The sequence below is a fragment of the Pongo pygmaeus genome, chromosome 5, assembly GCF_028885625.2.
Source record: "Pongo pygmaeus isolate AG05252 chromosome 5, NHGRI_mPonPyg2-v2.0_pri, whole genome shotgun sequence".
NCBI lineage: Eukaryota > Metazoa > Chordata > Mammalia > Primates > Hominidae > Pongo > Pongo pygmaeus.
Window position 1 is genome coordinate 26,331,793 of NC_072378.2, and position 15,549 is coordinate 26,347,341.

The 15,549-nt window shown below is 40.4% G+C and overlaps 3 protein-coding genes across 5 annotated transcripts in view; 2 read left to right on the forward strand and 1 right to left on the reverse strand.

Annotated features, from left to right (window-relative positions):
- Positions 1 to 15,549, reverse strand: part of LOC129038393 (uncharacterized) — a 58,815-nt gene that overhangs the window by 28,649 nt on the left and 14,617 nt on the right. The window lies entirely within an intron of this gene.
- LOC129038403 (uncharacterized) overlaps positions 1 to 15,549 on the forward strand; it is a 36,470-nt gene that overhangs the window by 12,573 nt on the left and 8,348 nt on the right. Inside the window, exons 1-4 of one of the 3 annotated variants that reach the window (XR_010126598.1) lie at positions 7,316 to 7,448; positions 8,290 to 9,878; positions 10,167 to 10,315; positions 10,456 to 10,617. Coding sequence is in view for 1 of the 3 variants with exons in the window: in XM_054491361.2 (XP_054347336.1) it covers positions 8,295 to 8,625 (331 nt within the window). In the remaining 2 variants the exon portion in view is untranslated. Of the gene's footprint in view, positions 1 to 7,315; positions 7,449 to 8,289; positions 10,316 to 10,455; positions 10,618 to 15,549 lie in introns of those variants that run through there. The other 2 variants (XR_008503140.2, XM_054491361.2) reach the window with 2 other exon arrangements.
- On the forward strand, positions 100 to 1,190 carry LOC129038406 (histone H2A type 1-B). The gene has a single exon (XM_054491365.2). It carries the CDS (start codon positions 163 to 165, stop codon positions 553 to 555), a length of 393 nt encoding a protein of 130 aa, XP_054347340.1. The 5' UTR covers positions 100 to 162; the 3' UTR covers positions 556 to 1,190.

The window sequence follows — 15,549 nt, forward strand, 5'->3', positions numbered from 1 at the left end:
TCCTTTCTAATTGGTTGGCTCGTCAAAGAATAATTTTAACCAATCAAATTGCGCCTTTCACAATTCTACCGACGACTATAACTAGCTTCTTATTCCTCTATCGAGCCCATTCTTTTTCTTTATTCCGTGGAGTGTTAACTCTTCTGCTGTTAGGAAGCCACTATGTCTGGACGTGGAAAGCAAGGCGGCAAAGCTCGGGCAAAAGCTAAAACGCGTTCTTCCAGAGCCGGGCTTCAGTTTCCAGTTGGCCGTGTGCACCGCCTCCTCCGTAAAGGCAACTACTCCGAACGAGTCGGGGCCGGCGCTCCAGTGTACCTGGCGGCGGTGCTGGAATATCTGACGGCCGAGATCTTAGAGCTAGCTGGCAACGCGGCTCGCGACAACAAGAAGACCCGCATCATCCCGCGCCACCTGCAGCTAGCCATCCGCAACGACGAGGAGCTAAATAAGCTTCTAGGTCGCGTGACCATCGCACAGGGCGGTGTCCTGCCCAACATCCAGGCCGTATTGCTGCCTAAGAAGACGGAGAGCCACCATAAGGCCAAGGGCAAGTGAAATGATTACTAGTCAAGTCCATCAGTGATCCCGAGTCCCAGAAACCAAAGGCTCTTTTCAGAGCCACCCACGTTTTCTGTAAAGTGCTGCAATACACATACGATGCCTAAAATCTCAATGTTCATCACTGTCCTAGTTGTACGAACGCTTCTGACGTTACTGGTTACTTCTTGAAATCCTTGCTCACATTTCATGCACTAATTTATCTTACTGGTGTTTCTTTGCAGTAAAAATGCGTTTATAAAGATATACAAGAATAAAAACCGAGGTGTGACACCAAGGTCTCACTGCGTTATTTTGTGTGTAGGTCCATGGTGTGTATACAAATTTATCATTAATACACAGGCTGTTTATTCAAGTGCACTTGTCAGAAAAGGCTGAAATATTAATACAGAAATGAGAACAAAGAAGGATAGCTGCCCATTAGCATTTCAGGGCGGGCTTTTTAAGTTTTAAAGATGACTACATTCCGACTGGGCTCAGTGGCTCATGCCTGTAATCCCAACACTTTGGGAGGCCAAGGCGGGCGGATCACAAGGTCAGGAGTTCGAAATCAGCCTGCCCAACATAATGAAAGCCCATCTCTACTAAACAAATAAAAAAGTAGCCGGGCATGGTGGTGTGCATCTGTAGTCCCAGCAACTTGGGAGGCTGAGGCAGGAGAATCGCTTGACTCCGGGAGGCAGAGGCTGCAGTGAGCCGAGATCACGCTACTGCACTCCAGCCTGGGCAACAGAGCAAGACTACGTCTCAAAAAAAAAAAAAAAAAAAAAAAGACTACATTCCTCCAGTGAGAATTGTGTTTGTTGGATTTCTCTTTTCAAAAGGAGCAATTAACACAGTATTCTAAAATAAACACTAAACGAAACTAAGCAGTAATGGCCTGACGCCCTAGCTCAGACCTGTAATCCCAGCAATTTGAAAGACCAAGGCAGAAGAATCGCTTGAGCCCAGGAGATCAAGACCAGCCCGGGCAATAAGGCGAGACAGCCCCCTCATCTCCACAAAAAGTAAAAAGCCTGCCCCGCCCAGTGGCTCATGCCTGTAATCCCAGCACTTTGGGAGGCCGAGATGGGCGGATCACTTGAGGTCAGGAGTTCGAGGCCAGCCTGGCCAACATGGCAAAACCCTGTTTCTACTAAACATACAAAAAAATTAGCCAGGCATGGCGGTGGGCTCCTGAAATGCCAGATACTTGGGAGGCTGAGGCAGGAGAATCGCTTGAACCCAGGAAGGTGGGGGTTGCAGTGAGCCAAGATCGTGCCATTGCACTCCAGCCTGGGCAATAGAGCAAGACTCCGTCGTCTCAAAAAAAAAAAAGGAAAAAGCCTGGCGTGGTGGCTCAGTCTGAGATCTTAGATACTTGGGAGAATTAGGCGGGGAAGGATTGATTGAGCCCAGGAGTTCGAAGCAGCGAGCTATGGGGGGCAAAGCAAGATCCTGTTTAGGAAAGGAAAAAAAAAAAAAACCCAGCAGCAAAAACTTAGTTTTATGACCTAAATTTATAAATGGGCTACACTGTAAAGCACAATTAATTATTCAACTTTAGTAGAAATCCAGTCACATTTCTCTGTAAAAAATCTCAAATCTAATCGGATCACACACCAGGCCCTATAAAGAGAAATGATCTGTAAATCTGATATGAAAGGTCATGGCCTGCACCGAGCCAACCACACGAAAGTCCACTGGTGGCAGACAGCCTCCTAAGCAGCTGGCCACCAAGGCAGCCAGCAAGAGCACTCTGGCCACCAGCAGCTTGAAGATGTCCCTCAGATACAGGCCCTGAATCATGGTGAAATTCATCGCTACCAGAAGTCACTGAGCTACTTAAGGGAAAAGCTGCCCTTTCTTAAATGTTAGGACAAGGTTGCTGAATGAGATTATTAAAAAATTTAATGCCCCTAGGGTTCTAAATAATTGCAGTTATATCTATTCCACTGAACAGAAGTTACTTGCGTCACAAATAATTTGCATCAAAAATAATTTCTGGTGATACAAATAACAGAAATTATTTGCATCACCAGACAAAAGCCTCCAAGAAGTAACTTCAATAAGTTTGATACCTTTAATCAATAGTAAATTGTGAGATGATGTGAGCACATTTCCCTGCAAACTTTGTAAAAACTATACATTTTTAATAGTGGGATACATTATTCCCCCTCCCTTTTTTCCTTACAAGTCTTACAATGTTCCTCAAACTAAATTTTCACTAAAACACGATTAAAATGTAGCAATTGCAAGATACATGTCTATGAAGCCCCATAGTGTAACTCCTTGACATTCTTTACTCAATCAAATTGGGGCTCAGAAACAATACCCCAAAATGAAGGCCAAAGAAGCAACCTCAGAAGCAAAATTTTTCTGTGACTTTCTCCTGCCCTCTTGTCTCTCAGTCCCATTCTCCCCTGAGGCTACACATAGAAACTATAATTCCCGTTTCCCAGGGTGGCTTATGACAACCAGAATCCTTTTTCGCCAAAGCCAGCCATAAAAACTAAAAATATTACTCTAACTTCCCTTCCACCTTTTTGTGTAAAAACTGGCTACAGAGAAATTATTTGATCCACCTTGTTTAATTGCAGGTCATAAGACCCTATTCCAGAGATGGAGCTCTCTCATACCCAATACCCAGAAGGAAGGAATGCATGTTCAAAGAGGTGAGGGATGAAATGAAAATTCTAAATCCCTTTGACAGAATAATGGACCCTCCTTTGGCTAAAAGACCCCAAAAGTTTAAGTTCCCAGGCATGACAGGATGGAGGCTGCACATCCTGTTTGTTTCTACCCCCTTCCCCTTTCTAATCACTGCTAGATTTTCTCAAAGTCCGATTGGAGGGAATAATACACCGGAAAGCCCCTTTACTTACTTTATCTGGCCCCTTCCATCCTCCATGGTGGTCCAGACAAGACAGATATTAAGGACCATAGAGTTTCTTGATAAATGACTGCAGGCCCACAACTGGTTGTGACCAGTCTCCTGAGAATGCAGATCATGGACTTCTGCCCTACATTTCAGTTTTATATATAGGACCTAATTATAACTCATTTACATGTTAAATCTTCACCCCAAAATGATCATGGGAGATATCTTACATACATGTAAACCTAATACACATGTGCTTGGGTCTCCTTCATGAATATTCATAGCTCCTTCTATAACCTGTTGATTATGTATATTTCACCAACCCATTCCTCAAAAATTCCTGTTTTATCCCTCCCTGCTTCCCTCCCAGTGCCTGTCTCTCAGCAAACCAAAGCTACCCTTCCCAGCCTGTCAGAATGGCCACCTTGCAGGCTGCAACTCTTTGAGAAATAAAGCTCCTTTGCAAATGTATGAACCTTCTCATTCTTCAGTTGACAGAGGCCAAGAAGAGTCTAGACAAACAGGCCTTGCTGGGTTTCTCCACTCGGTTTATTAACGTTTCATCATACCCTTTTCATCCAATCAAATTTCTACAAGGTTATCCATATGTTGTTGAACCTAAGCATAAAAGTGGACAATTTTTCCTGTATCTTTGTGTTTTCATCCTAAAGGCTCCCTTGAACACATTAATAAATTTGTGTAACTTTTCTCCAATTAATCTGCCTTTTGCAAGCTAATCTTTCAGCAAAGCTTCAGGGCTCGCCTTGGCTCCTATAAAATAATAAACACTTTAACTTTGTATTCTTTTTAGACTTCAAAGTAATTGACCTGATGTTCTCATCTGAGTTTTTCTTGGAGTTTATGTAGCTTCCAGGAATAGCAAATTATTTTCTGGACTTTCTTCTTTTCATGAAATGGCATTGTGCTTCCACAGTGATTTCTCTTCCCCTTTTTTTAAACACCAGAATTAGCAGTTGTAGAGGCTGTCCCTCAAAAACATATGATCGAGGGAAAAATATTCATATAACACTTCTTTTTTTGTTTTGTTTTTTTCATTTTTGGGTCTTGCTCTGTTGCCCAGACTGGGTTGCAGTGTCACAATTATGACTCACTGCAGCCTCAAATTCCTAGCCTCAAGCAATCCTCCTAACTCAGCCTCCTGGGTCACTGGCATTATAGGACTGAGCCACTGTGCCTGGCTAAAAGAATTTCAAATACTGTCCACTTACTGATATTTTGCTATCGAAAAATTCAAACATCAATAATTTTGCTAGTTGCCCACCTCCTCTTGCGTCGTTGAGTAATGGTTTAACAAGCCCCCTTAGTTCCCTAACACAACTGTATAGACATATAGATGTAGATATAAATATAGATATTGATTTACTGTAAATAAAGTCCAGATGCTATAACTGGGTTCATAGAAATATATTGAATGTCCTCATTGTTTCAAGGCCTATGCTGTCAAGATATGGTAAAGAATCAAGGAAGAGAGGAGAGAAATGAAGAATCCTGGAACAATGCTATCTATAAAGAATAATGCAAGCCACGGCCAGATGCGGTGGCTCACGCTTGTAATCCCAGCACTTTGGGAGGCCAAGGCAGGTGGATTGCCTGAGGTCAGGAGTTCAAGATCAGCCTGGCCAAAATGGTGAAACCCACCCCCCATCTCTACTAAAAATACCAAAATTAGCTGGGTGTGGTGGCTGCTGCCTGTAATCCCAGCTACTCCAGAGGCTGAGGCAGGAAAATCGCTGGAACCGGAGAGGCAGAGGTTGCAGTAAGCTAGGACGGCAGCACTGCACTGCAGCCTGGGTGACAGAGCGAGACTCTGCCTCAAAAAAAAATAAAAAATAAAAAAGAATAATGCAAGCCGCATATGTAATTTTGAATTTTCCAGTAAGCACATTTTAAAATTTAATAAGCAGGTAAAAGAATTTTAATAATTATTGCATTTAAAACAAAATACAAAATCATTATTTCAAAATATAGTCAATATAAAAACATTATTAATGCAATATTTCACATTCTTTTTTAAATCTTAAGTCTTCTAAATATGAGGGACATCCTATTCAATTTGATATTACATTTTTGTTGGCAATAAATGGAATTTCATTTTGATTTCATAAACTTCAGTGCTGAAAAATTAAAATCATATATCTGTTTAAAACATATCTAACATTTTCCAATAACTGAAGTATCAACCTTTGAATTAAAATAATGAAAATTAAGTAAAATAAAAATTCAGGCCAGGCACAGTGGCTCACGGCTGTAATCCCAGCACTTTGGGAGGCCGAGATGGATGGATTACTTAAGGTCAGGAAATCGAGCCCAGCCTAGCCAACATGGTGAAACCCCGTTTCTACTAAAAATACCTCCACCCCCCCCACAAAAAATAAGCCGGGCGTGGTGACAAGCACCTGTAACTCCAACTACTCTGGAGACTGAGGCAGGAGAATCTCTTAAACTCAGGAGGTGGAGCTAACAGTGAGCTGAGATCACCCCACTGCACTCCATCCTGAGTGACAGAGCAAGACTCCTTCTCGAAAAAAAGAAAGTCAGTCTTCAGCAGCAACAACCACATTTCAAATGCTCAGTAGCCACAACTGGTTTCTGACTGTTTTATCACATAACGCAGATCCTACGGGAAATTGTGCTCAGGTATGGAGATAGTGATGGAAATTACTGATTAATACAAGTGAGCTGCTAAGTTCTTATGTAATTATGTAAATTTTGCACTGACTTCTAAAATAAAGCTTTACACATATTTAGAGATGAGGATTATGAAAGGAACTGAAGGTAGGTTCCGATGGCAAAACACCGGATTGACAGATTTAAGAACACTGGGGAGGAAATAAAACTATGGGGCATAAAGATGGAATTTCCTAAATGGTTCTCACTGACTGTGACCTAAAGTTTATCTTTTGATTTTGGAAACATTTTTTAGATGTAGATATTAACATTCTAATAATAGAAATGAAAAAACTAAAATGAAAATGAGAAAACAGAAGATAATATCAATAAACAGGTCTTGGGCCTCAGAAGATGAGATGTAGGGAGTGTGGAGAGGAAAAGCACAGAGAGGGCATACCTCTCATTAACAAACAGCCCAGCCCACAAATACGTGATCATATTGTACAAAAGGATTTCAGTTCTTTCCTTGTTTCCTATAAAACAATTTTGCCAATATACCTAACCGTTTTACCTTGATCTAAAGTGTACAGAATTTTCTTTTTCTGAAAAGGAGAAGCAAGGGACTCATATATATTTCAGATGTGAGATTGAAACGCACGACAATGTGTAATTTCAGTCAAGACTTGCCCACGAGTCCTAAGATAATTCAAATTTGCAAAATAGACACTAACTTGAAAGGTGCAATTGTATCAGTCCTGTGGTTAGCTGAATTTTGATGAATGCCCTAAAATAGGGAAGGTTTAACAGAATTCAGGGGATGAGCAGGAATGCACAAAGCATCCTTTGTCTCCTCCCCCCTCCAGCTTGCAGACATCCGCGGGCATTTGCGGGCAGAGATAAATTTGGTTTAGCCGTCTCCCCTCCCTGGAGGACGGGGGCTCCAGCATATTCATGATGTCAATCGCCTTGGACTACATGCCAGCGTCATTGCGAACCTGCTACTACACTTTACAAAATAGTTTTCCAATGAGAAAGAAAACCTACTGGGAAAGAAAAACAAAAAGGAACTAGACCTTGCAACAGGCACGCACGCGCACTATCCCTCTCTGAAATATTTATAGTACGCTTACACAAACGCGAACTTGTAAATCTAAACTCTGCCTGAACCAAAGTAGCCAATAGATTAAAAGTATGTAAATTAGGAATTCCCAAACTGCTCTTTTTATTGGCTAGGAAAAGAACACCTTACAGGGAATCCGATAGGTTAATTTACAATACTGTTAGGCTATAATGTCATTCCTTAAGAGTCTTTTCCAGTAAACATTTGTTACCTTTTCAAAGTAATTGGGAGCTGTTGAGTTTGGAAGCGAAAACCAAGTTAAGAAGTCCTGTGATTTGGGTGAGTCCAGTTCTTATAAAAGTTCTGTTGGATGTGTCTTAAATTGTTCGGTGCACCTCAGCTCTCTCCCGCAGGGATCCGGAGAAACTGCGCCATTGTTGTCTTATAAAGAAACAACGTTCTAAGACTCTCTTCGCCGCCATCTTTTTCAAGATTTTATATTGAAAATACTTTTTTTGATGAGTCTTGCCATTATGTCTGGACGTTTTAATTTCAACAAAACGAAATAATAGCGTTAAATTCTTTGAGTCAAACCCGATATTAGAGGTAGGGATTCCAGGATGTTAGAATTTTGCTATAACACAAATGAAACAAAGTTCCTTATGCTTAAACAGTGTATCTTAGAAAACTTTGTTTGAGTGAATTAGCTATGTACTCTATAATGAAACGAGGAATAATTGAGAGATACTTAGACAACGGATTTTAAATGAGTGAATAGGGAAGGGAAAAACTTAAGGAAAATGAAGCAGAAAAAAGCACCGGAGATTTTTGAAAAGAAATTCTAAAGCACTTTCTAATGCAAACACATTCGATTTTTTATAGCTAAGCAGGATAATAGATCAGTCTATTAAATGATCAATGTCTTTGCAGGTCATGCTCTATGTGAAACATCAAAGAAACCTGTAACAAAAAACGAGTTGTTTAAAAGAGCCAGTTCTCTATCCAAATTTACCAATCAGAATCTTGCACTGAAAAAATACACCAATCGTGAATCTCTACGACCACTTCCGGAATTTAGCAACCGATCACTAACACGGATTGTCCACAATCCAATCAGAGTGATTCTGTTCCTATATAAATAGAGGGGCAAACCACTCTTCCTAACACACTTACTTTGCAGATGAGCTATGGCGCGTACTAAGCAGACGGCTCGTAAATCCACAGGCGGTAAAGCACCGCGCAAGCAGCTGGCCACTAAGGCAGCTCGCAAGAGCGCTCCGGCCACGGGCGGCGTGAAGAAGCCCCATCGCTACCGCCCTGGTACCGTGGCTCTGCGCGAGATCCGTCGTTACCAGAAGTCCACCGAGCTTCTAATCCGGAAGCTGCCGTTTCAGCGCCTGGTGCGAGAAATCGCTCAGGACTTCAAGACCGACCTGCGCTTCCAGAGTTCCGCGGTGATGGCGCTGCAGGAGGCCTGCGAGGCCTACTTGGTGGGGCTTTTCGAGGACACCAACCTGTGCGCTATCCATGCCAAGCGCGTGACTATCATGCCTAAGGACATCCAGCTTGCCCGCCGCATTCGTGGGGAGAGGGCGTAAATTGTTCTGAGTGCGAACCTTAAATCCAAAGGCTCTTTTCAGAGCCAACCACTTTGTCCGTGAAAAAAGCTGTAATCTTTTGAGACGCGTTAGACCACTAAACTGCACTGATCCAAATAGACACTTGAAATAGTGGCATTCAGTCCCCTCAATGCTTCATTTAAATTTCCAAATTTAAGCGCTTCCTCAGATTTCGCCTGGGGCTGGGGCTCCCTACGCCGTTCTCCATTTGTTTAGCTGGCTTTGTTTTGCTGTTATGGCCCTCTGCTTCTTTTTCGTATTTGTTCTCGTTTTCTAACTCCTGGCCACTTAATTGTTCCCTGCTTAACCCACCCTCTTGTTTTCTGGCTCTTAACTCTCTTTCAAGTGGTGGCCTGCATTTTAGGTCTTAACCGCATAGGCTTTCAACGCCTTGGATTTGCCTTTCCCTGATATTTATTTGGCCTTGCCCGAGGGGCCAGCGCTTTTCGTCTGCATCAGGCTGCCTTACTCCACAAGTGTTTTGAGACCCAGCTACTTGCCGGCGACGGTCGGCGCCTTGGGTGCGGTCAAGGTTACCCTCTCTGTGCGCCTGATACTGGTCTAAAGCTAAGGTTATTAGCTGGAACACCTAGACCCGTGGCATTAACACACAGCTCTTGCAGACTTGACAGCCTTGCTTAGGTTCTAAACTGCAGGAGTCAAAGCAAAGAAGGTGCAGATGGGTGCCTCTCAGACAGACCTGAGTGCGAAAGGAAAATGCAGAAATCATAAGCCTTTTCAACTTTCCAGCTGATATCTTTTCTTTGCTTTTTTCTTTTCTTTTCTTTTTTCATTTATTTATTTATTTATTTATTTATTTATTTTGAGACGGAGTTTCGCCCTTGTTGCCCAGGCTGGAGTGCACTGGCGCGATCTCGGCTCACCGCAACCTCCGCCTCCCGGGTTCAAGCGATTCTCCTGCCTCAGCCTTCCGAGTAGCTGGGATTACAGGCATGAGCCACCTCGCCCGGCCTTCCGGCTGATATCTTAAAAGAACTTTTCACCTTTAGTAAATACCCTGTCTTAATCAAATCTCATTAAAGGTATCCCATATTTATCAACAAAACATGAAAATCCTTGGACGGCTTCAAAGTTCTTACAGAAAATATTCTGCCTTTCCTTTCCATACAAAGGCACAGCTTCGAAACTGGTAGGTGAAGGGGAGGAAAATAAGGAATTCTGTTCCGAAATCATACAGGCTGTTATTTGGAAATACAGAAGGGTGTATGTACTATATGGGATACTACATGCTATTTGGAAGGATTTTGTTTATTTAAACATTTCAGCAAATTCCTCAGCTTTGAAATGGGGTGGAGTATTTTTAACTATCATTGAGAAATTTCTATTAACTTTTTTTAATGTGCTCTTTTCCCGCAACTTGCACTAAGGAAAGAGGTTAGTCATGTGGTAAAATTAATAGTGACAAAGCTGTAAATAGCTCTGCAGGCCAAGGTAGCCATAGTAAGAAGTCCTGGAGATTTATGGAAGAAATTTTTGTTCATGGAAGCCTGTCAGACATGAAGACGTGGGTCTTGTGAATTGGAGATTCAGTGCATGAGGAAAACAGCATAACTATCCATAATTAAGGTAACTACTGTCAGATATGTGTAACATAGCGAACATCCTATTATGCTGGATAGAAGCATTCTCTATTCGAATGTTGTTTCCTGTAACCTGTACTTTCTTTAAGATTCTAGCTCAAGTTTTAACCTGTATTTCTCTTACAGCTGTTGGACTTCAGTACGTGAGGACTTGGACTTGGTGGGCACAGAATGCATCTTTTTATATCATTAAATCCACCAGAACATCTAACATGGTCATTTGCCTAAAACAAAGCCTCTGGAAATTTAGTCAAGTTGAGATTTAAAATAAAAGATTACTGAACAGAATTTACCATTGAGTGCATTCCTATTTACAAAAATTAAAGACTAGATAAAGTTTATATAATTTTAATATATAGTTTTTCTAAATAGGAAAAATCCACACTTATTGAGTGCCTGCAATGGGCCAGAAGTCATGCAGTATTTTATGAAGCCTCCAAAAATGTAAGTTCAATAGTTATCTATTATCTAAAACACATTTAAAAACTGAAACTAAGAAAATTTCAGATAGTGCTGGAGCCAAAACTTTCCCCACTAGGCATTACTGTTTTAAATAAACAGCCTCAGCAGCATCCTCATCAGTTATTCCTGAGGGCTTTATCACCTGGAAGAGCTACTAACATGTTTAAATTTTTCATATACAATAAAATAAATGGATGTTTTAAAATTTACAGGGTCTTAGGCCAGGCAGGGTGGCTCATGCCTGTAATCCCAGCACTTTGGGAGGCCAAGGCAGGCAGATCACCTAAGGTCAGGAGTTCAAGACCAGCTTCGCCAACATGGCTAAACCCTGTCTCTACTAAAAAAATACAAAAATTAGCCGGGCGTGGTGGCACGTGCCTGTAATCCCAGCTACTTGGGAGGCTGAGGCAAGGAGAATCACTTAAACCTAGGAGGCAGAGGCTGCAGTGAACTGAGACTACGCCACTCCACTCTAGGCTGGGTAACAAAGCAACATTCCATCTTAAAAAAATAATAATACCAGCCTGGCCAACATGGTGAAACACCATCTCTACTAAAAATACAAAAATTAGCTGGGTGTGGTGGTGGACACCTGTAATCCCAGCTACTCAGGAGGCTGAGGCAGAAGAATCTTTGAACCTAGGAGGCAGAGGTTGCAGTGAGCTGAGATCGCCCCACTGCACTGCAGAATGGGTGACAGGGAGAGACTCCATCTCAAATGACAATAATAATAATAATAAAATGAACTTTACAGGGTCTTATATGATTGTGAAGTTCTATTATACTATAATTAGTACTGCAAATTGCACAGAAATGTAACTGATGTACATACAGTAAAATATGACATTAACACTGACAAATTTTAGCCTTTCTGCATACTATTCAAATAATAGCCTTGATTTAACCACATATACACAGGCAACTTTTTTCAAAGGCATACACTGAGATAGTAGTAAATAATACCAGATGTCTTTAAAATAAATTGTGATTTTATTTGGGGACAATCTCAAATCTGACTCGTGTAAGATCATATTTTCTACGTACTTGTTGGCACACTCTATAGTATATATCCATTTCACAGTTACATAGTTGCCTGCAAGTACTTATAATTAAAATAAAACAAGTATGTAATCTCTGAATAACCAGTAGCTTCTTCATATTATAAAGATAATAGCTAAAACTCAAGACAATTCAGAAATCCCATTTTATTATTTCTCCATACTCTCCCTACTCGACCTGCCAACAGTAAATATTGATACGTAACATTTTGGAATTTGCAAGGCAAAGGTGAATTTTTTTTATTTGTTTTTGTTTTGTAGTTGCCCCCACTAAAAATTGTATATATATAAAATGGTATACTTCCGAAGATAAGGTAGTCTGTAAATCAGGCCATGGAAACAAGGGTCATGTAAGGGGCAGAGAAATTTGTTACTCTTGTTTTCCCACACAGGAAAACAGAAAATGAAACCACTGAATTTGATGAGTATCTGACAATAATGTAACCCAATCGATGGAATTTTTTAATTCAGACACACACACACACACACACACACACATACATATACACACACACACATGCGCGCCCCTAGAGTAGTGGAAAATAAGACAAATGCTCTAGAGTTCAGTTTAGTTAATGGGAGAAAATAACAGATGCATTAAAATTTTTCTATTGATAATAATTGTTCTCAACTATTAAATGTCATGAAAGCACATTTTCAGAGATAAGTTTACGTTTTGAATTAGAGGGATTTTTGCATGGAGATGTAATTTCAGAAGGAATTGGAAGTATTAGAAAGATTCTCACAGGGAATTGTTCCTGAACAAAGTTGTAAAAAAAATAATAATAATAATAATAAAGAAGAAGAAATAGAAAGGTTACATTGTTATTAGTGTCTGTGAGTGCCAGCAGACAGTTATGAAAAGGGGCTAAGATGTTACAGGGCTTTCCCTTGAAACTATGAGAAGCCAGTGACCTTTTTCATAAGGCATATTTGGTTTTTGTTTTTGAAAATGGGCCGGGCAGGTGGCTGACACCTGTAATCCTAGCACTTTGAGAGGCCGAGGTGGACAAATCACCTGAGGTCAGGAGTTTGAGACCAGCCTGAACAACATGGTGAAACCCCCTCTCTACTAAAAATACAAAAACAAATTAGCCAGGTATGGTAGCGTGCGACTGTAATCCCAGCTACCCGGGAGACTGAGACAAGAGAATCACTGGAACCCAGAAGGCGGAGGCTGCAGTGAGCTGAGATCGAGCCACTGCACTCCAGCCTGGGCAACAGGGCAAGACTCTGTCTCAAAAAATAAATAAATAAATAAATAGTTAAGAATTTAGAAATTGGAGGCTAGAGAAATTAGGGAAATGGTTAGTAAGCATTGGAATAATCCCAGCTATGATAGAATGAAGAGAGAATGTAGACGGAAGAATATGTCAGAATTATTGAGGATTCTTTAAAAATCAACCTGATTTAGTGACTGTGTAACAGGGATGATTGAGGCCTCCCCACAATTCCATGAAAATCTGCGTCCTCCAGTTAAAGTAGTGACTTCAGGTTGATCCTAAAAATTACTTTTGTGTCAGACCTATGCCATACACATAAGTACTCTCCAACAGCTAAGATAATATGAAAATGCCCTTCACAACTTCCATGCTAAGACACTGTTAGTTTTCTTTACCAATTTCAAGATATTCATTATAACTGCTACCAAAATTTTAAGATATGGAAAAATATTTAAACAAGTTCAGATTTCCTTGAAAACAAGTGCATGTCCTCTGTGGCAAATGAATATGAATATGAATTTATATAAATCAGAGCAACTCTGGAAGATCATTGATTGAATCATCACATTTAATTGCTTCTCTTGCATTCCAAACACATTATGAAATGGATACTTCACAAGGGGCTAGAAATAGAAATACATAAATTCTGCTTATTTCTCAATGAGCCTAAAAAGGAACTGGAAAATACCACTCCTTTTCCAGTTGATGTAACAGAATTGAAGCAGCGTAAGAATGATTCTAGGAATCAAGAAACTTGTTTGAGACCTAGGTCCACCATTTACTGACAGCAAATGGTCATTTCTTGCCATTTCACCTTTCTAAGCCCCAAGTTTCTTAACAGTAAATCAAGCATTTTAGCTATACCTGATATAAATGCATTGTAACTGCCCAAGTGAGGCAGTTAAGTAAGTGCTTTGTAACAGTAAGAAACTAGAGGTATGTTATAGTCATTTGGACTGCTCTTGAGGAATGCCACATTCCCCAACTAATTCTCTTATTCCTTATCACTTTTCATCAAAAGCCTAAATCTTGTCATTCTGGGTACTAAAGACCTCCCAGATCTCTTCTCCCCATTGGGAACTGGAAAATAATACCCCAAAACGAAGTCCTTAGAAGCAGAAGTGACCTCCTGCTATCCTTTGGCCTCTCATCCTCTGTTGAGGCTACACATAATAACTAGAATCCCTCTTCCCCAAGGTGGTTACTGAAACTAGAACCCCTTTTTCTTCAAAGCCAGCCATAAAACCTAAAAGTCTTACGGTAACTTTTCCCCCTCCTTTCTGTGTAAAAGCTAGCCATAAGAAAGTATATGTCTTACGTTGTTTGGCTGTAGGTCATAAGACCCTCCCTCATTCCAGAGAGGGTCCTCTAGAATGAGGAAGGAATACCCAGAAGGAAAGAATCTTGCCAGAGGCCAAGAAGAGTCTAGACACAGAGGCCTTGCTATGTTTCCCCAGTCTATTAGCATTAGATGACACCCTTTTTATCCAATCACAGTTCTACATGGCAGTTGGTACTTCGTTGAACCTAAGCATAAAAATGGACAGGTTCCCCTGTACCTCTGGGCCTTCATTGTGAAGGTTCCCATGTCACATAAACCTATGATGAAGTTTGACTTTTCTATTAATCTGCCTTTTTTCCGTTAATTTTCAGTGAACTTTCAGAGGGTGAAGTTTTGCTCACCCCTACATACCTGTATTTTTCACTCATTTTCAAAAAGATTATTTTGAATAAATACTTCAAATCCTCCCATTTATTCAGATCCCCTTCTCAATCAAGCCACTCTCATACAGGGAGGTATTTTGGCTTTCTCTACAAAGAAGAAATTGTGTGATGTAGCCGTGGTTCCCAAAAAATTAAATTCCTGCTTATAACTGGAAAGATATCACAGGCTACATCCTTTTCTTTGTGGGGAGGGAGGCAAATAATAATGTAAAATATAATAAAATATTAACTAATAAGCAGAATGTAAACAAAGAAGTAAGATTAAGAGGTATTATAATCATGAGGGATTTATGGTATTTGGTCCCACTGCAAACTTGTTCAAGAGTTCATGACTTGTTTTGTGCTATGTATTCTGGAGATTCTGGAAAGTCTATAGACGCCTTCTCAAAACCATGTTTTTAAAAAAGTATACAGGGTAAGAAAGGTAGTGACACTAAATTTTTTTTCTTAAACTCTGTATATGTGCTTTAGTTACACATCAAATAATAAGATCTAGCAGCAAGTATAATGTTGGCTTGAAAGGTTCACAATTAGTGTAAAGTATTTCAAGACACCTGTAATAAGTACAAAGTGATATGAAAATATCTATGATTATCATTGATGTGAAATCCAGTGATTAGCTGCCTGTACTCACAAAGGAAATAAGCAAATTGCATTTAGGATTTGTGAAAATGTAATTTTTTCCCATCTAGAGTCCCATAAACATCTTTGGAAATCAGATTTTGTCGAGATTTCTCTGTACTATTAAGTGG